The 20,775-nt window shown below is 42.2% G+C and overlaps 1 protein-coding gene across 1 annotated transcript; it reads left to right on the forward strand.

The window, feature by feature from the left end:
- The first annotated feature begins 1,675 nt into the window (after positions 1-1,675).
- Positions 1,676-20,707, forward strand: rhoq (ras homolog family member Q). The gene is made up of 5 exons (XM_066662915.1): positions 1,676-2,102; positions 2,490-2,548; positions 16,469-16,633; positions 19,821-19,916; positions 20,222-20,707. The coding sequence occupies exons 1-5, from the start codon at positions 1,961-1,963 to the stop codon at positions 20,375-20,377; spliced, it is 618 nt and encodes a 205-aa protein (XP_066519012.1). The 5' UTR covers positions 1,676-1,960; the 3' UTR covers positions 20,378-20,707.
- Positions 20,708-20,775: the final 68 nt, after the last annotated feature.

Consider the following 20,775-nt stretch of genomic DNA (forward strand, 5'->3'; position numbering starts at 1 on the left):
TATGTGTGATGATGAGTTTTGAATCACAGATGCTTCTCAGATCATCTTAGAAAAACTGGGTAAGATCCACTGGTTCTCTGCCTCCTGCCTGGAACATGTATACCCTTCTACCCCATACTCGTCATTGCACTTTGGGATGATAGGCCTCATGTACATGTGCTTCATCTTGTTTTATTTCTTGGATGTCCCTGATGATTTCACAGGCTGTATGTTGTGGCATTGGGTGTGCCTCAAGATAGCAGAATTCACTAATTATAAGGGAACTCTCTCTCTCTCTCTCTCTCTCTGTTTGTGTGAAAGGTTTTACTTATTAAAGAGCTCACAGTCTTTGTCATGTGTACACTCATTCTTTTTTTTTTGTCAGTCTCAAAACACTGCCATAGATACACTGTCCATGACCACTGTCCGATTGTTTAATTTATTTATTTTAGTTTGTGGGAAATTCTTAATGTAGGGACCCAGTAACATTAGCTGTAAGTGAACTATGATGCAACACGTATCTTTCCAGTAGCCCTCGGTGAAGTTGAAACCCCAGCTCTAAACCATGAATTTTGGTTCTGCAAATTTCTCTAAATATTCTCCTATTTAAAGATCTGTAGGTGAGGCCGCAAACGATGTTGAGCCTGCTTCAATGTCATTGACGTTCATGTCCAAAGGAAACGTATGGGCGCGCCTGCAGCAGAGATTTCTACGCCTGCGCGTGCGTGCATGCACAAACACACACACACACACACACATACATACTCTCTCTCTCTCTCTCTGTCTCTCTCTCTCTCTCTCTCTCTCTCTCTCTCTCTCTCTCTCTCGCTCTCTCTCTCGCACGCACGCGCGCGCACACACACGCACACGCAGAAGGTATGAGGTAATTGTTTGGTCACGTGACTCCTGCAGTAGCTGTCAAAAGTGATACAGCAGCGCATCCCCGAGCAGCCCGCCCGCCTCCAGCTGATTGGACTGCCGTCAGTTGTTAGGGCTCATCTACAAACTGCGTAGCATCGAAATTCTGACCCTCCATCCCCGCCCTCTCCGAGTAGAGGTTCCCATTACTTAACAATTACAAACCGCAAACTATACACAACGTCAGGCCCTGACTCACTGTACACATCCGACTCCCCTCAGTAACTGTACTTGTGAGCTGGGCCTGGTGTGCAGTAGGGAACGCCGTGCCTTAGAGCATTAATAGATCTGCATCATGTCATAACACATACTACAGTTCCTTTGTGATTTTGCAGCTCTATTTTATTATCAACATGGTTCATTAATCATTTAAGATAACATTAAACAAGTGTATTTGCTCTGTAAACACTGCAGTATCTATCAGCTTCACTGTGATAGAATCTGAGTCACTGCTCTAGAGATGCACGCTCTGTTTAGTACAATAGTGTGTAGTATCGTTTATTTACAACGACTCCTCTAAAACGACGTACATGTAAGTGCCTAAACTATAGACTTATAAAAGGGGATTTGAACATGATTTAAACGCTTTTGATTTCCTGCTGAACTTTTGCCTCGATCCCTCGCTGGAGCGCTGTGACCCCGCCCCTGTGGAGAGTCACAGGAGGTGAGCAGTGTTCAGAAAGTGGGGGAAAGTGGGGCAGAGGAGAGACAGGCGCCGAGGGGCAGCTTCTACAGGGCAGGGCTGAGGTGTGCGGGGCAGGAGGAGCTGGGTTGGCAGTTGAGGGGCCGTTAAGAGTTCGCCGGGTTCGCTTAGGGTGGGGGGACAGTGTGTGGTGCGTGGAGAGAGAGAGCGAGCGAGGGAGAAAGAGAGAGAGAGAGACAGAGAGAGAGAGAGAGACCCTACACAACACCAACACCAAATTTGGGAAGCTGGGAGGAGAAATGGTGCTTCGGTCTTTCTTTTCTCTCTGCGAGTAGCAGACATAGAGGGGCGCTGGTGACGCCTGAAGAGGAAGAGGAGGAGGATGAAGATGATGATGATGATGATGATGGTGTGTGTGTCATGGCAAGTGGGACCGGCACGATCATGTTGAAGTGTGTGGTGGTCGGCGACGGGGCCGTGGGTAAAACTTGCCTGTTGATGAGCTACGCCAACGACGCCTTCCCCGAGGAATATGTGCCCACGGTATTCGACCATTACGCAGGTAAATAGACACATCTCCTTCAGCTTTCACACTGAAGTGTTAGAGTCAGGTCTGATTCATCATCATGGAGCCAGTCTGCGGTTAAAATTACTGAAGGAAAAGGTCTGAGGTGTCACTGTGTCTTTTGTGCTGCTGCCACTGATCAAAACCACCTGTGGGCTTCAAGGAAGGAAGGACAGCATTTGGTGTGTGTGTGTGTGTGTGTGTGTGTGTGGGTGGTGGGGGTTATGCCATATTCCACTAACAGAAAATACTTTTTTTAAACACAGAAACTACAGACTCTGCCAGTTTTCACCTCATTCTGCCTTATGTAACGAAGTGGTTTCATCTCATTACTGTGTAAGCTGCTGTAAGTAAAACAATCTTTTCCCCACTTTGATTTTGCAGTGAGCGTGACTGTGGGGGGGAAGCAGTACCTCCTTGGGCTGTACGACACTGCAGGTCAGGTATGGACCAAATCCTGCTTACTCTCCTTCTCTCTTCGTGATGAGTGTTGTATTGGAAGTGACAATAGCTATGTTAGAGATCCAAGCCAAACCGTGTTACTTTGTTGATCAGTGGGCAAAATGGCTCAGTCTCTAAGTCACTCAACAGGTGATTGGCGTCCACAGTAACAAGGCTTCATTTAAACCCTGTACAATGCCTGTCGTTGTTGCAAAACAGGTTTTTTTTATGCTGATATTAATAATGCTTGGACTCTACAATAGAACTCGGACAGATCAGATTTTCTTTGCTGTGTACCTCGAGTAGCTCTCATGACCTGCCATTATTATCAATATTGTCTTAACATTGTCTAATCATTGACAGATGATAGATGAGTTAGACCAGTGGTTCTGGTCTGAGTGTATTGTCAGTCCAAAATCCATATTTTGGTGTTGTTGTTCCTCCTAACACACCTGGTCTAATGATTCTGCATGTTAACATGTACTTCATGACTTAAAGTGGGTGTTTTTTTTGTCAGGAAAATATGAAATATTTAAAACTTGATGTAGTTCAGAATCAGGGTTGAAAACATGTCAGACCAATCAGCAGCAGCCATACACCTGTGTAATCTGCATATTACGTTTCCACCATCTGACTAGCAGCTAGACGCACTGTATTCAACATTAAAGGCCAAAAGACAAGCTCGGATCTGTACTGAAATTAAATACTGTAAATCACATTCTCATTGCTCTTGAGAAAAATCACAATTACATTTTTTCATTATTACATAGTTTAACCCTGACAGTGAGAATCTTCACCAAGCCAGAATTGCCTGGAGGAGTTTGTGTGTCTGCTTGGTGAATAAGTGTCTGTTCATTTTAGCTGGTATAAGATGTATAAAAATAGTAATAATAAATAGGATCAAAATAAAGCCAGTCATAAGGCATGTCCTCAAAGCAGCCTTGTACTACACATTCATTCATTCATTCATTCATTATCTGTAAGCGCTTATCCAGTTCAGGGTCGCGGTGGGTCCAGAACCTACCTGGAATCATTGGGCGCAAGGCGCAATGCAATACACCCTGGAGGGGGCGCCAGTCCTTCACAGGGCAACACAGACAAACACATTCACTCACACACTCACACCTACGCACACTTTTGAGTCGCCAATCCACCTACCAACGTGTGTTTTTGGACTGCGTGAGGAAACCGGAGCACCCGGAGGAAACCCACGCGGACACAGGGAGAACACACCAAACTCCTCTTGTACTACACATTAGGTGTTTATTTTCTGTAATTTTATTCTGTTTCCTGTGCGGCACGGTGGTGCAGCAGGTAGTGTCGCAGTCACACAGCTCCAGGGGCCTGTAGGTTGTGGGTTTGATTACCGCTCCGGGTGACTGTCTGTGAGGAGTTGGTGTGTTCTCCCCGTGTCTGCGTGGGTTTCCTCCGGGTGCTCCGGTTTCCTCCCACAGTCCAAAAACACACGTTGGTAGGTGGATTGGCGACTCAAAAGTGTCCGTAGGTGTGAGTGAATGTGTGTGTGTGTGTTGCCCTGTGAAGGACTGGCGCCCCCTCCAGGGTGTATTCCCGCCTTGCGCCCAATGATTCCAGGTAGGCTCTGGACCCCCCGCGACCCTGAACTGGATAAGCGCTTACAGATAATGAATGAATGAATGATTTCTGTTTTTTTAAAAACTCTATTTATTTTTATAAAATTTAAGCCAGCTGCTCTTATCACTGTTTTGATACTGAGCCATGTAAAGGAGCAAGATGCAGTTCAGGCTTTAACCCTCCTGTGGACAACGGCAACAATGAGTGGAGCTGAATAGATGTATGTATGTAAATATATAGCATTGAATCTAAAATAAACTGCAGCTCCCTTTCTTTATATGAATTGGGGAGTAAATATTAAGGTTTTGAAACTGAAACAGTGTTTATCAAACTGCCAAAATATTTTTTTTACATACAAATGCTGATTTATGGACCCCACATCAAGTTCACTGATGTTCTTAGTATTTTACAAAAGATGCCTGAACTTTTAAATGCAGCAATATATTCTCCATATTTAATCTGTATTATGTCGACATGTTGACTTGGCTAAATATGTACCCATGAGCTCACTGTGAAGTCTGGAACTTACTGCTGTGGAATCTTTTTTTTTTTCTTCCCGGATTAGTATTTGGTTAGTTTTCTATAATTTTCACCACAAAACCATAGTCCTATTATGTGTACTGCTCTATGGCCACAGTGTGTAAATCAGGGAAGTATCCTTAGTGTTTCTTTCTGGATTAGCAACAAAGTGCAAGCATATGATCGAAAATGAGGATCTGAAGGAGCTTGGTGACTTGGTGCATTAATCAGCAGTATGCAATGTTTCTGCTCTCTGGGTTTGAGAGGAAGTTTTCTTTCTTTCCGTTCTTGGAAGGTGGTCTGCTTCGGAGAAATGAATCTCTGTGGGTCTGACACTCTAACGAGGAGGCCGAGGAGTCATGAGCTGTTGGAATGGAAGCAGATCTGCTCTGTTGTGCTATGAGCGTATAAGTGGAGGCCAGATACCAAATCTACTCTCTCGGGCAAAGGCGGGAGCCGGATCTGACATGGCTGCTGTTTTTCATTCAGAGAGCATTTTAAAGAGTGCTTGAGATGAAGGACTGAAATTGTGGGGAGTGGGCCAGATGTGGAGAGGGGTCAGGAAGGGCCAAATGCTGGGATTTCATTTCAAAGCAGTTTGAAACCCAAAAGCTGCTCCCCGCTCTAGCGTCCTGTGCACAGCTGGGTTCGGTTAAGACTTTACAGGGACTATGATTGATCAGATGATCAGAGACTTCGTTTAGATTACGAGCGAGGGGGTGGGTCTGCAGCCCTGAATAAAGTAAAGCTGATATAAAGAGAACAAAGGAAAGTTTTCATGTGAGTTTGCCTTGCTGCTAATTACCATCGGCTCCTTTTCCAGTCATGCTCGGAGATGTAGGTTAAGTGTGTAGTGAGGGAACCTGATACACACACTCACTACTTGAGTTGAGATCAAAGCAGCTGCAGCATTTGGCTTTGGGAGTGTACAGCGTGCTATCAGCTCGAGGAGGCTTCTCCCACACACCAACTCCCCTGCTGGCCCACTTTGAACTACTCCTCTCTCTCTACTGCATCACATTGCACACATCAGGGCTCTGGACAAACATCTCACACAATGGCGCTTTGACTCGTTTAGCCCAGAGCATCCAAGTTTATGTTTTGGTTGCCAACTCCTTTTTATATTTCTTTGAGGATCAAAAGCAGCATAGAGAGAAGGTATGGTGTCTGGTGTGATGTTTGAAAAGACCTTAAATTTGCTTAATTCCCTTAAGGCTAACACAGCATATCATCTAATCTTTTGTACAGAGCTCACGCTTTAATTCCACTTTTTGATTATTTTCTACATTAAAGCTCCAGCCCTGTTTATAAAGTTGCAACACTGTGTGGTTTGAAGACCTCTTCTGTGGAATGAAACATCAGTGGACTGCTAACACATAAAAGAGGTGCAAACTGCAGCATTTATGAGTCGTAAAAACATTTTTCTCTTATATTTGTCTTAGAAGCCAGGATCTTCTGTTGTCTGCTGCTCACATGATTTCACAACAGTAGCAAGAATGCTGTAATTTTATGTTCTAAAAGTTTTACTCTGAATTTCGGTTTTATTAGAGAGAGTCACAGAAACGGGCAGTCATCTGACTCGGGGGATGACACCAGACTCTCATTTAAGCAATCAGAATCATGTGATGTCTCGTAGACTAAGTCATGGTTCTGATTTAACCAACCCCAAAATATGCACTATTTCTAGCTCCAAGTGTCTCAACTTGGTACATTTTGTACCCTGAAAAGAATGGTCATCAATTGTGGCGCAGAAAGAGTTTTGTGCACCTTACTTGTGAAAATAAAAAAGGAAAATTTGATATTGAACCACACAGACCTGGTAGAAAAACGCTGTGATCTGATGTGTGTTGAATGTCAATAAATGTGTTGGCTGTGAAATAATTGCATCAGATTAAATTGTATAGACGTTTTACAACACACTGCTACACCTGTAGATACTGTAGCAGATATTTGTGCATGCTGCTGAACAGTATAATATATAAAGCTGTATTAATATTGCACAGTGCTATTGATGATATTTTTGAAGGGTGTTGAAAAATGCCAGAAATGTACTTATATCCAGCATGTGTTATTAAAGAAGCGTCGATTCATTCATTCATTATCTGTAAGCGCTTATCCAGTTCAGGGTCACGGTGCGTCCAGAGCCTACCTGGAATCACTGGGCGCAAGGCGGGAATACACCCTGGAGGTGGCGCCAGTCCTTCACAGGGCAACACACATTCACTCACACACACACACTCACACCTACGGATACTATTGAGTCGCCAATCCACCTACCAATGTGTGTTTTTGGACTGTGGGAGGAAACCGGAGCACCCGGAGGAAACCCACGCGGACACAGGGAGAACACACCAACTCCTCACAGACAGTCACCCAGAGCGGGAATGGAACCAACAACCTCCAGGTCCCTGGAGCTGTGTGACTGCAACACTACTTGCTGTGCCACCGTACTGCACAGTATAATATATAATGCTGTATTAATATTGCACAGTGCTATTGATGATGTTTTTAAAGGGTGTTTAAAAATGCCAGAAATTCACTTATATCCAGCATGTGTTATTAAGAAGCTTCGATTGAACAAGTTGAAATACAACATATAAACATAAAAAAAACACTATGTTTCTCTTCTAGAAAAATAATAGATTGTTTGCAGTACTAATGTAAGTTGTCCTTTTGTGAATTTAAAAAAAAAGCTGTTAAAACATGTCAGGATGGTAAGGCCTTATTGTAGCATAGAGTGACACAATCAGTAAGTTATTTCATGCTGTCCTAAAAATCTCACTGAATTTTGCTCAATTAAACATATTAAAAATCATATTATTATAAATGCAGTAATATACGCTAATTTTAAATGTAAAAAACAAGAAGTACTGAATAGATCAATAAGATTCAAATCTGCCCAGCATCGTGTGTGTGTGTGTGTGTGTGTGAGAGAGTGAGAGAGAGAGAGAGAGAGCTAGAGCTAGCTCTTGGGCATGGTGTCTGGGTTTAGGTGGTGATGGATGGATGGACTTTGCTGCCCACTGCACTCCATATTCCCTACAGACACATCACACACAGCTGACTTTATCTGACACCACTCTGCAGTGCTGCATGGGGAATACAGTGCGGGGGGGGGGGGGGGGGGAGATAGTTAGCTCTGGCCGCCACAGGCAGGTACCAATAATATTCCAGCTGGCTGAGATATCTTGTTAGAAATGTCATCTCTCGTCTGCAGTTTCCTCAGCGGCTCTGAGCAGTGCGTCTTTCAGCTCATTGGCAGATGTGCGTCAGTTGAATGACTTCATACACTTTGTCTGATTGGTTCTGACATGGGGAGAGCTCTAGAAGCAATCTGGCAGAGAGCTGAGAAAGAAGGCAGATGAACTCTTTCTTTTTCTGTCTTTGTTTCACTCCACATCTCCCCGTTTTCAGAAACACAGCAGGAGGCAAGACTTCACTGAATCTTTGCAAAAGCTCACCCTGTTCCCTTCTCAATTCTTTTTTTTTTTATATAAAATTCAGTCTTTCTCTGCCTCTCCCTCACTCCCTCTGTCCCTCTCATTACACTGGGTTTCGAGCAGGTTCCACTGCCACTGAGGTACAAATATGTCTCAGTGCCAGATGTGTATAACAGCTGTGGTGACTGCATACTCTTTTCTCTCCAGGAAAACTCTCACCTTGAAGGAGCTGAATGGCGACTGGTTCTGTGACCTCTTCTTAATGAGACAGCGCAGGTTCAAAGTCATGCCTTTGGATTTCAATAGCAGTAAATCCAGAGGATTTATGAATTCCTATCTCTTCGTTCCCATATGTTTTCTTTCTTTTAGTATTTATAGACAGTAGAAATATAGACATTTAGAATATATTCCAGTGAACCATGAAGCTGTTCTAGTGGGAAACAAAAAAATATCCAGAAACCCTCTTTTGGTCGTATGTGTGAATTCATTAATTCATTTGTTTGTTTGTTCATTTCTGTAACTGCTTCATCCTGTTCAGTATCAGGGCTGGGTCCAAAGCCTACTCAGAATCATAGGAAACAAGGCAGGGCCACAACCTGTACAGATCACCAGTCCATCACAGAACATCAGGCACTCACACCTGTGGACAAATGTACAACGACAATCAACCTACCAACATGTGTGATTGAAACCACAACCCAAGGATAGCAGAGCTGTGTGGCAGTGATACTAACAGTAGTACACCTCAGCTGCCCACAGGGGGTTTCAACATATATTTAAATTAAATTGCATTGAATCTTGATTCAGATTTAATTTAATCAAAGCTTGAAGCGAGAGATACTGAAATGAATAGAATAATTTCCTAAAGAGTTATAGTGACTCTTTGTGCGGTGGAAGATTTGCATCCCTGATTTAGAGTCTTGAATTCCTTAAAGGGTTCAAGGGAGGCATTCTTTGAGTTTTGAGTTTCTGGAAGGAGGAAGGGCGGACAAATATTGATTATGACAGGGTCTAGACCACACACACTGATTATTATATATTATCACATTATAACAGAAATTGTGAAAAACACCCACACACAATGTTTCCTGTCAATAATGTTCAATCGGTGTAGACAGCAATGATGAAGCCAACTGATCACAGATCATTAATTCTACTCTGTGTGTATGCATTTGGGCTGAATTTGAGCAGTGTGTGGAGATGTTAGTACATGCAGAGCGCGTGTAATCCCAGGTGCAGGAGGCCAGGAGGATCATGCTGAGGCATCTGCCCTGTGCCTCATTCAGCCTCGAGAGGAGGCAAAAGAAAAAGCCTAAGGAGGTAGAACTTTAGACTGGGCATATGATTTTCTGTGTGTGTGTGTGTGTGCATGTGCTGAATTGCACAGCAAGCTTCAATTAATCTGCATCGGATGAGTAAATACAGGCATGAATTATTCTCTTTTGATAGCAGCACTGAATCCCTACACCCCCCCTCTCTCCAGCACCACCTTTCTTCCTCTGCTATCTGTCTCCGTAGCACTTCATCGCCTGCCTCCACTATTCTCTTTGCATTAGCTACGATGTAAATATAGCTGCCTTACATTCACTCGATCCTGTGCTGTCTTATATAAGGAACCAGGCGCAGTCGATAATGAAACACTGAACTGCAGATTGACCCATTTACTTCTAAACAGCAAATGGCAAGTCTAAAGTGTGCAGGCAGACAGATAAACAAACAAACAAACTAACAATTGAATACCCAACTTTCTCCAAAGGGAATTAAAGGACCAGAAAGGAAAAGCAGAAAGCTTCAGCACACAGACAGCCAGACACGTTAGCATAACTGTTGTTGTTAGCACTTATATCGTCCAATGTATGTCCAAAATGGTAGCTTTATAGTAAAAGGACAAAACCTTCTTAAAGGTCAATGTAAAAAGATTAGTTAATTTGCTAGTACGGACCATGCCCATGAGGCTGAAATGAGTTCAGGACGGCTTTGAAAGGTGTGTAAAGCCACTCCCCCCCCATTTGTGGATAGGCAAATACAGTAGAAAAGGTGGAGACGGGATGGTGGTGGGAGCGAGTTTGATTTTGCTGGGTATTGGGGGAGGGGGACTAAGGGGATGAGATCAGGCATGATCCTACTCCCAGAATTTGTTATCACATAACTTCACATTGAATTCTGTGACACAAATGAGTCCAAGACTAATGCAATGCTTGCATCCTTCACTAGTGGTGATCCTTCTGATAACGTAACGTACACCTCGTGGAGCACATGTTGAAGTCCATCAGTATAAATACTTCTGAATCAGAACTGATGACAAATTAAGTTTCAGATGAACTCTGAAACGATGGTTAAAAATAACAATCAAGAATGTGTTATAAGGAATCCTTTTAGAGTCAGTCATGACATTTTGTGTTAATGTAACTTCACTGAGTGTAGCTTCCTTATTTTTTGTTTTTATTCTCTTAAAAAAAACCAGGAACACAGTTCCATTCTCGACACTGTACAGTAATCAAATCTTAAAAAGCAATGGACAGAAAAGCAATGAATTATCCTTCCCCTTCTGCGCTGTTCCTTTCTCTAAGAAGGAGATAATCATTTGTGCCAATGATGACCCACGCTCTAAAACAGGGATCATACTTAAGAGTTTAACTGCATTATCGTTAACCGTGTTGTTTAATGTGTCTCTGGATTGTGTAGGAAATGTAACAAAATTAACTTAAGCAGCACGGTAATGTAATAAAATTCAACATTACCTCAGTAAGCAAAAGACTATCTACAACATCAAAGAAGGCTACGTGAATTATCAGAGTGTGAACATTTATCATTCCTTGATCCAGAAAGTCAAGTGTGTACCTTCTTATGTACCGGAATACGTCATAAATGGCATTACCACCCACACTGGTCAAAATAATGGAACAGGAACTAGGTCCATTTAGGGCCCACTCTATCCCAGCAAAGTGTAGCAGCTTGTCGTGTTGAGCCCTGCTGTCTGGATAGCCACTCACAGCTGCATGGTATTTGTAGGTGCAGGATCTCTGTCGTGAATGGACCTCTCAAGCACTTCCCATAAATGCTTGATAGGACTCATGCTGGGTAAAGTTGCAGGCTGCACCATTTGTTAGATTTCTTCAGAATGCTCCTGTAACTAATTCTGGGCTACTTGGGGCCCATTGGCATTGTCCATTACTCAGCTGGACTGTCCCATTTTTGTGGTGTACATGAAGGCCATGAAGGACTGAATTGGTCACCAAGCTATTGAAATATTGCGAGCACCGGTCAATCATGTGTTTTGGCAGACCAGAGCCATGAGCCATGAGAACATGTGTCACCATGGACTGAGAAATGCTACCACAAATACAGAAATGAAATTTTCTATCAGTCTGTCACCCGCTATTATACCTTGTTCAAACTCAGATAATTCATGCTTGGCCAGTGTTCTACCTCACTCACAATATAACAACTCACAAGTTATGCAGGTGTGGGCTTCTCCAGGCCATCCCCTGAGGAGATGCCATTTCATAATCAATTTACACACCGATACCTCTAGACTTTTGGCATGTTATTGTATATATGTATAACCTGATTGAAATGTTTGGGTCTTAAAATCACTGTCATACAGACATAAATTAAAGGGAGTGTGGAGACTTTTTGGGGTGAATGTTTCATAGGCTCAGCTGTGTGAAAACACACACACACACATTTTCTTTGTGGTCTCCCGAGTCTGCTTCAGGAGGAATCAGACAGAAACCATGCACAAAATATGGCAATCTGATCTAAAAGACAAGAGTAGAGATGGGAGAGAATGGGAGTGGCTGCTTTGAGTGTGTGTGAGAAAGAGAGAAACCGATGTGGATCTCGGAGGACGAGCAGAAAGAGTAAAGGATCTTCAGATAATACGCCGCTCCTAATCCCAAATACACATTCCATTCCTAGCCCATATCAGACATCTCAGTGGGCACACGTGTGTGTGTGTATTAGTTTAAGGGGAGTGTCTTTAAGAGGCAGAGGGCCGGCTGTATTAAAGCTTTTGTGCCATATTCAGGAACAGATCACACACATTGTGGCTGCAATTAAATGTACATTATGCATATAATATTGCTGTACATCTAGTATCCATCTATACAACATCTGTGCAAATTTAATAAAACTAACACAACAGTATTATTAACAGGAATAATGTCATACAAATTAAGTCATAATGTCATTACTAATGTGAAATGCAAAAGGTAATTTTGAGGGTGGACAACACAGAAGATCATCGCTCTCAATTCATTCATTCATTATCTGTAACCCTTATCCAGTTCAGGGTCGTGCTGGGTCCAGAGCCTACCTGGAATCATTGTGCGCAAGGCCCCTGGAGGGGGCGCCAGTCCTTCACAGGGCAACACACACTCACGGTCACTTTTGAGTCGTCAATCCTCCTACCAACGTGTGTTTTTGGACTGTGGGAGGAAACCCAAACAGACACAGGGAGAAAACACAGAACTCCACACAGACAGTCACCAGGAGCAGGAATTGAACCCACAACCTCCAGGTCCCCAGAGCTGTGTGACTGCGACACTACCTGCTGCACCACCATGCCACAGCTCTCAATTTAACAACATGTATCTCTCCAGATAGTAACTGTACAGAAGAAAAAGACCTTAATTTTCAGTGGAAGTGAATGTAAAAAGATTTAATTCCAATTAATTTTGCAGCATTTTCACTGGTCCATTCATCATGGTTTTTTTACCCAGTGTGAAGGACAGCTGCTATATTCAAATGATGCAGTAAACTAAACCTTTTACTGGACAGCGAAAATCAGAGAGAATTTCAAAGAGGTTATCATACATACATCTTACTAATGTTTATTTATTGACACCAGTGATATATTTGCAGTAGGTTCTCAAAAGGGAACCTTTGGATGAGTCAGCAGCACTCAGTCTTTGGTCAGTTTTTTTTTTTTTTGTGAGTGCTGTGTAAAAGTTCAAATTTTTAGCTTTCAGCTGTGACAGTGCTGGAAGACTGTACATGGTACAGGAACATGGGCACATGTGTTTGTACAATTGACTGTACTGTCTCTTTGTGCATACTCTAGTGGAGAATGCAGGCATTGAGGGTGTGGGTGTGTGTGTGTATGTGTGTGTGCTGATGAGAATGAGGGCTGCTTGCTGGTAGAGATGTGGGGCTAGTAGCAGAAGCTAGAGAGAGAACGATAGAGAGAGAGTTTTATGGTAATGCTGAAGGCACAGAGGGAAGGGTGTTTCCAGGTTCACTGCATTAGACTGCTGTCTCTGTTTGTTCCAATCCATTTCCCCCAGACTTTTAAAAGAGGTGGGTGAACATACACACACACACACACACACACTCAAAAAACATATAGAAGCAAACATACGCAAGCAGCCTTCTCAGAAATGCCTTATACTTCATTATTAAAGAGATCTAGATTGTCGACCCTGGTAATCCGTTACAGGGCGTATTCCAGGGAGTGATATGTTGATTTAATAGACAGTTAAATAGAGTGGCGTTTACATCCACATGTCAAAATCAGAATCACAGTCAGTTTGTTTCACCAGGTATGTTTCACACATGGGGAATTTGTATTTATTATGTCAAGTGTTCAAAACAGACAAGCACCCAAGATGGTTACATAGCATTCAAACAGACGTAAATGACATAAGAGAAATATAAACGGTATAAAATGTATATAATTAATAGGTTTAACAATAATAAGTGTTTATGCGAATATACACATGTACAGGGTCAGAGAAAGCATACAAATGTATAATCAGTGAAATCAAATCAACAATCAGAAGAACCCCTCCCTCAGTTAACTGCTGTGCAGATGCGGTACTGCAGTGCAAACATGCAAATTGTATGCTTTCTGGCGAGGGGAGATCTAGAGAGATACTGGGTGGGTGGATGATGTGTTGGCTTATTCCACTTTTCAGCTGGGCTGAGGCCAGCTGTAAATAATACGCTCCCTCCCTCCCTGCAGAATGTTTCAACAGGCCAGAGGAAGGGCTGAGGGGTGTATTTATAACACTACTGGCCCATCACACACACGCATGCATGGTCACTCCACAGACACACCAGTGGTGTTGTTTAGCCAAGGTCTGGTTCCAGTAAACATTGGGTTGTCTCATGCTGCGATGAAGCCAGTTTTTAACAGCACATACTCCTCTCCACATGGTGCAATTCATAAACAAACGTTTGTTTGTCAAGCTAAAGGCTACTTATCACTGATATCAGGCAATTGCCTGGCCTGCAAAGAGTAACAACATTAAGTCTTGGTGAACCATGTAAGGGCTGGGATGTTTTATATGGGTGTAATTTTGTTGTAGCACTGTTTTGAAAATAAAGTGTTCTTTTTTTCTTGCATATCATTGCTTACAAAACGTATTATATATAGACTTCCATTGAAAGTTCTTCTTCGGTAAACTATTTCCGAGATGTTTTTCTTTGGACAGGGACTTATTCTTACTTAAATACCCACAAATGAGGAAATTGTACTAGTCATCAACTGCTTAGACTTGTAGTTAAAGTCAAACAGCGTCTTCCTCTCAAACAGGGGTCCCTGGCCATGTTGAAACTATGTATATTTACTTCTTCTTTTTATAATTATTCCGGGGGTTATCATAGCTGTGAGAAAACAGTATTCAGTAAAAAATGATAAGGCTATCTGACTCTGACCTTTGTTGATGTGAGTCAGTGAGCTAGTGTCAGCAGCCACTGGGTTTGTATTCACTGTGGCACAGTGCTGTGGCCCACACGACACGAGTGAGGTCATGCTGCTTCACACGAGGGACAGAGAAGGGCAGCACTGCTCAAAAAAGGAAACATGACGGTTATAATAGGGAGACTGTAACTTGTTTAGAGCTGGAGACTGAGTCACCCACTATTGTGTGCAGATGATGAGGTGGTGCATGCTCTGTGATCGCACACACAAACACATAAGAGGGGCAGAAGCCTCATTTCTCATAAATGAAGCTCTGTTTGAAGCGCTCTCAGCTTCTGCTTGTCTCTGAGGCTTCGTTTCTAGCTGCTCAGGGCCAGTTCTGACAAGCGGCTGTCACTAATGAAACGTTTATACGGCCAGAGGCACACACTGCAACAATTTAGACTCTTTCATTTGAAATAAGAACCATGAATGACTGACTTTTTCGTGTGTCTCTTTCTCTCTTTCCTTCTCTGTCTCTCGCATGCACAAACACACACATTAAAATCTGGGCTCCCAAAAATATCAGTCACATGTCCTCTGCAAATCCAGGCTTATCTGTTGTAATGTGTGCGTGTGTGTACTCTCCGGTTTCCAGAGGACACGGTGCTCACACACTTTCTGCAGCCTGTTGGAGGGCACGGGGCAGATGAGAAATGCAAGAGATAAAAACACGCCTCTCTGGGTCATAAATCCTAATCTAAATCGAATTAATCTTTCCTGAATCATCAGGGCCATTGTGCATTCAGGCCTCTGCTTAGGCAAGTTCTTAATGAATCACTGCTAAGAACTTGGACTGAAAGATTTACACCTGGGTGGGCTGCTGTCTCTGAGGTTTTGTGGTTTTTACCAATTTGAGGGGAAAGGTAGATATTGCCTTTATTTGACCAGCTATGTAATATTAGCGATACGCTTAAGGGATGATGAAGAGGTACCTGGTTAAATAAAGGAATGGGGAAACTGTTAAATCAACCTATGATTAACTGTTAAATATGGAAGTGATTTTAATACTTTCCCATTGCACTTATTTCAGTTAATCATAAACTGTAGGGGCTAGAAACAAAGTTTATATTCTCATTTATAACAGAGATATGTGGTTTGGTGTTACTCAGGTAGAGTACATTTTTTATTATTATTATTTAGCAAAACCTTGAAACATTTTTTGATTGGTGGCCCCTCCACGGTTTGTTCCCGCCTTGCACCCAGTGATTCCGGGTTGGCTCCGGCCCCACCGCGACCCTGAACTGGATAAGCGATTACAGACAATGAATGAATGAATGTAAACATTTTTGGTAGGATGATTTGTTCCAGCTGTGAGAACATTAACCTCACCACACCAGCCATTTTGTGAGATTTCAAGAACAAAAACCATTGAAATAAATAGTTACTAAACATTTGCATTGTTAAAAAGGTTGGGACACACATTTTTAGAAACCAAAATATGATTTTAAAATGCGCATTTCTATGGTCTGTACTCCCCAAGGACACAGTCATCCTGTAAGTGAGATCACGTGTAAACAAGACTGCATCCAGGATGTTCAGTAAATGTCACTTACAGACATCATGATGTCTGTAAGTCACCATGGACTCTTGTGGGTTCCACTAAACATACAGTTCTCATGATACAACCCTCGTGTCTATCATGAATTGCCTGTTTCATCCTGTGTCCATTCTCTGTCCTACAGGAGGACTATGATCGTCTCCGACCCCTGTCCTACCCCATGACTGATGTCTTCCTCATCTGCTTCTCGGTGGTGAACCCAGCTAGCTTTCAGAACGTGAGAGAGGAGTGGGTTCCTGAACTGCAGGAGTACGCTCCTAATGTCCCCTACCTGCTCATCGGCACCCAGGTATCCATTTTGTCTTTAAGTCATATCCTGGGGTCGTGGGCATCATATCTAAGAGCACTGATCACACAAGCTACTCTTTATTGGTCTTTAAATGTTTAATGTGTGTGGTAAACATCCTGAGTGTATAAAGCATATCAGCAATAAGTAGCAATATGATCCTGGTAACTGCAATCACTTCAGATCTCTTTGCACACTATGATAATGGCCCCATCAAACCAATGTGAAACCAAATATATGGCTTCGTATGGATTGTATGTTTCACACAGAGCTCTTGCCAGTTTGCTTGTATGAAGTAACTCTAGATTGTCGATTCTGCCATAGTGGGTTAGGATTTCCGTTCGTCTTGCTAATGGACAAACATGATGATGCAGCAAATGACCCTCATTTATAATCTGTTTAGTTAGGGAGCTGTTCACAGTTAATTGATTGTCCTTCATAAGCAGGACATTAAATTAGCATTGAACAATCGTCACAGCTTGAGGCCTCTTGTCACCTGTTTTTGGAGAATCGTTATAGCAGGTGTTTGTAACTAAAGCTGTGTCTAAGTGTAGAGCATGTGCAAATTTTCACTAGTAGTTGCCAAAGTACATATTAATTATTATAATATTTATAACTTGTTATAAAACGTCATTTTGAATGCTGTTACCTCTCTTTACCTGATAGGGAAACACAACAATGGTCAGATTTTGTGAAATATCCTTGTGAAATGAATAGTGAATATTGACTATTCTTGTCATTAACCCTGGTGCTGTCAGTGCTTGTTTGTGTCTATGGCTCCAACCTTTGTAAGGCTTTTGCCAGATATACCATTAATGAGTACAAAATTAGGGTGATGTGAGTCAGAGCCAGAAAAATCTCTGAGCTTAAAAACCTCGATCTAGGGCTGGGCAATTAATCAAAATGAAATTCAGTAATTCTATCTGATGTAATCTTGCTAATATCACTTAATTTATTTATTGTTAATTCGGTTAACATGTCCTTCATTGTGTGTTCATAAACTGTCCCCTTAAAACCGCACTAACACACGTAGTCACATGACTCTGCCCCAACCAATCTGCTACATGGTAGCAACCTTGAGGAGAACCTAAACACAGAGGTAAATCGAGCAACTTGAGAAGCATGTACAACACTTTAAGCACAATCACATCACCTTGAGGGATGCGTGTGTACAAAGTCAGCCTTTCCTAATAAAATAAATTATAGTTATTTACATAATTTTGTATTGAATTGTATTGGTATCATAATTTAAATCATTTTAACAGCTTTGAGCCTATAAGTCTGATTTTGTTCAATATTTGGAACATGGGAAGCGTGTGAACTTTCTGCAAAACAATACTGCATAACAATTTTTCATCAAATTCATGTCATAAGGTCTCTTTGATTTACAAACACAAGTGTGGTATTAATTAAAGACTGTAGAATCATTGCATCCAACAGAATTTCTTCACTTGGGAGACAACAGTTGTTGCCATTTTTAAACCCTGATTTTGTTTCAGCTGCCATTAACCATGTCTGTTAGGGGTTAAGATAACATGTACTAGTGTATTAATAAATACAAATGTCAGAGGTTTTAGATATAGCTATTTTTCAAGAACTTTAGGTTATTGCCATAGTTTCATTACATGCAGCTGATGCCATATTGTGTGACAGAATTAAGTACATCACAGCAGTTTTTGGCTGGAAATCAGTCGACCAAGCATTGGGGGAATTTTAATTGGAAACAGGGATATATGAAGAGACGGAGACCCTCCCAGCCAACTGTAATGGAGCTTTTTAGGTGAAAGGGGAGTGTGTGCAGACGAATGCCAGCATCTGGCCTTGGGTCAGATTTCCTGGAACCTTATGTTCCAAAAACAAACCCCAACATATGGAATCCCTTCCACCAACTTCAGAATAAAGACGCAAGCAGCACATGTGCAGATAGAGCCCACCACTCCTCTCACTGGCTCGACAATCATTTTTAGCTTGTTGTTGAAAATTTGAAGTCATAGGTTTTTGTTAGGGATGTCCCGATCTGGTCTCAAAGATCGTTAACGTGGCTGATCACAGCATTATTTAACTGATCTGTATAGGCTTTAGGGGCAGCACGGTGGTGCAGCAGGTAGTATCGCAGTCACACAGCTCCAGGGGCCTGGAGGTTGTGGGTTCAATTCCCGCTCCGGGTGACTGAGAACACAAAGGTGTGTTCTCCCTGTGTCCGCATGGGTTTCTTCCGGGTGCTCTGGTTTCCTCCAACAGTCCAAAAACACGCGTTAGTAGGTGGATTGGTGAGTCAAAAGTTTCCGTAGGTGTGAGTGTGTGAGTGAATGTGTGTGTGTGTGTCTGTGTTACCCTGTGAAGGACTGGCGCCCCCTCCAGGGTGTATTCCTGCCTTTCTCTAAGCGACAAGCTCACACTCCCTCCTCCTCCTGTAGCATGCTTTGTAAATGTTGTTGTGATCTGACTCTGCTGGCCATCATTGCGGACGCACTTCTTCCTGACTGTTCCGTGAGGGGACGTGAATGGAATTGCCATCCGTCCAGTATTTAGACACTAAATGCCATGTTGTGTTTAGGACTCTTACGGGACGACTGTTAAGACCGTGATTTGTTTTGAGACACTCCATGGCTCCTAAACAAAGAATGGCCTTCTCAAATGTCGTCACTTTTATTTAGCCAATCAGCAGCCAGGCTTGGCTGTCCATCACTTAGTGCTGCAGCCAATGGAGTCACAGTCCCGCCTACAGGGATTTTTTTTTTACAGCTGTGCTGAGAGAAACGGCAGTGCTTAAAAATATAATAACTTATTTTTAGCACCGTGTCTTGAAGAAACTACATTTGATTTCTCCCTCAAAACATATGTAATGACAATAAAGCTGAGTTACTTTTAGAATCAAAATATTTATTTCTAAAGATCACATTAGATAATGTCTAATAAGATTAAAATATATTAAATAATTTAGATGAGCTGTTTAAGTAACCTTGTTATAAAAAACAATTAAGCAGTAGCTTGGATGCAAGCAATTTTTTTCTTAATGCGAGATATATTTAGTGTCAAGCAGATGCACTGTGTAACAGTATTGGATGGGGACTTGGTATCGGCAAATACACAATATTAAAAGACTCGGATCCAGATTGGGGCAAAATAATGTGATCAGGACATCCCTAGTTCTTGTTGAAATTCTTTTGCTCTTTTGTTTATGCTGCAGATTGACCTAAGAGATGACCCCAAGACCATCACAAAGTTAAAGGATGTGAAGGAGAAGCCAATTGTGACCGAACAGGGGCAAAAGCTGGCAAAGGAGGTGAGACTGTGCCCTACACAATGTTCAGATTAAGCCTGCTTAAAAAAAACTAAATACTGTTAGACAAAATTGCATTTCAGAATAGCCCACTACCTGTAGAAAAGAATTCAGTGTATAGTATGTGTATAGCACTGTAGTATAGTTGAATTAATTGGAAAAGACTAAGTTCAAATAAACCGATCTATATGTAAAATAGCTATGGTGTGGTTACCGCGTCAGTTACAGATGAGGAACCTGAGGCAAATATGAAAATGTGTTGAATCTCTAACAGTTTTGTATATTAAACCCTCTCTGTGCCTGTGTAGATTGGTGCTTGCTGTTATGTGGAGTGCTCAGCCCTGACGCAGAAAGGCCTGAAGACGGTTTTTGATGAGGCTATCATTGCAATTCTGGCTCCAAAGAAAGGTGCATTAAAGCGACGGCTTGGCCCACGCTGCATTAACTGCTGTCTGATCACGTGAGCAGTCTGCCACACCACCTCTGGGGCAATCAGGGGCATGAGAGATAGAGCACATACCCCACTGAGGACGGAGGAGGAATTACAAGAACTGACAAAACAAACTATAGCAGCTGATAAACAGTTGACAAATAATGGGAGAAGATACACAGATACCAATCTTTCACTGCTCAGAAAATGAGACTCATTCTGACAGCAAGTGAGCAAGTGTGAAACAGCAACAAGTGACCTATAAAAACACTAAACCTGAATGAGACAGCATGACAACAAATGACTCTGACTTTCAAAAGACAGAAGCACAGAAAAGAAGAATTTTCCAGGGAGAGAGGATGAATGGCACACTGGAACCCTCTTGAAAATAGAACCAATTCAAGTGTATTTCTTGTCTGCTTCTGTACGCAT

Source organism: Hoplias malabaricus, chromosome 3 (genome assembly GCF_029633855.1).
Source record: "Hoplias malabaricus isolate fHopMal1 chromosome 3, fHopMal1.hap1, whole genome shotgun sequence".
In the NCBI taxonomy this organism is placed as follows: domain Eukaryota; kingdom Metazoa; phylum Chordata; class Actinopteri; order Characiformes; family Erythrinidae; genus Hoplias; species Hoplias malabaricus.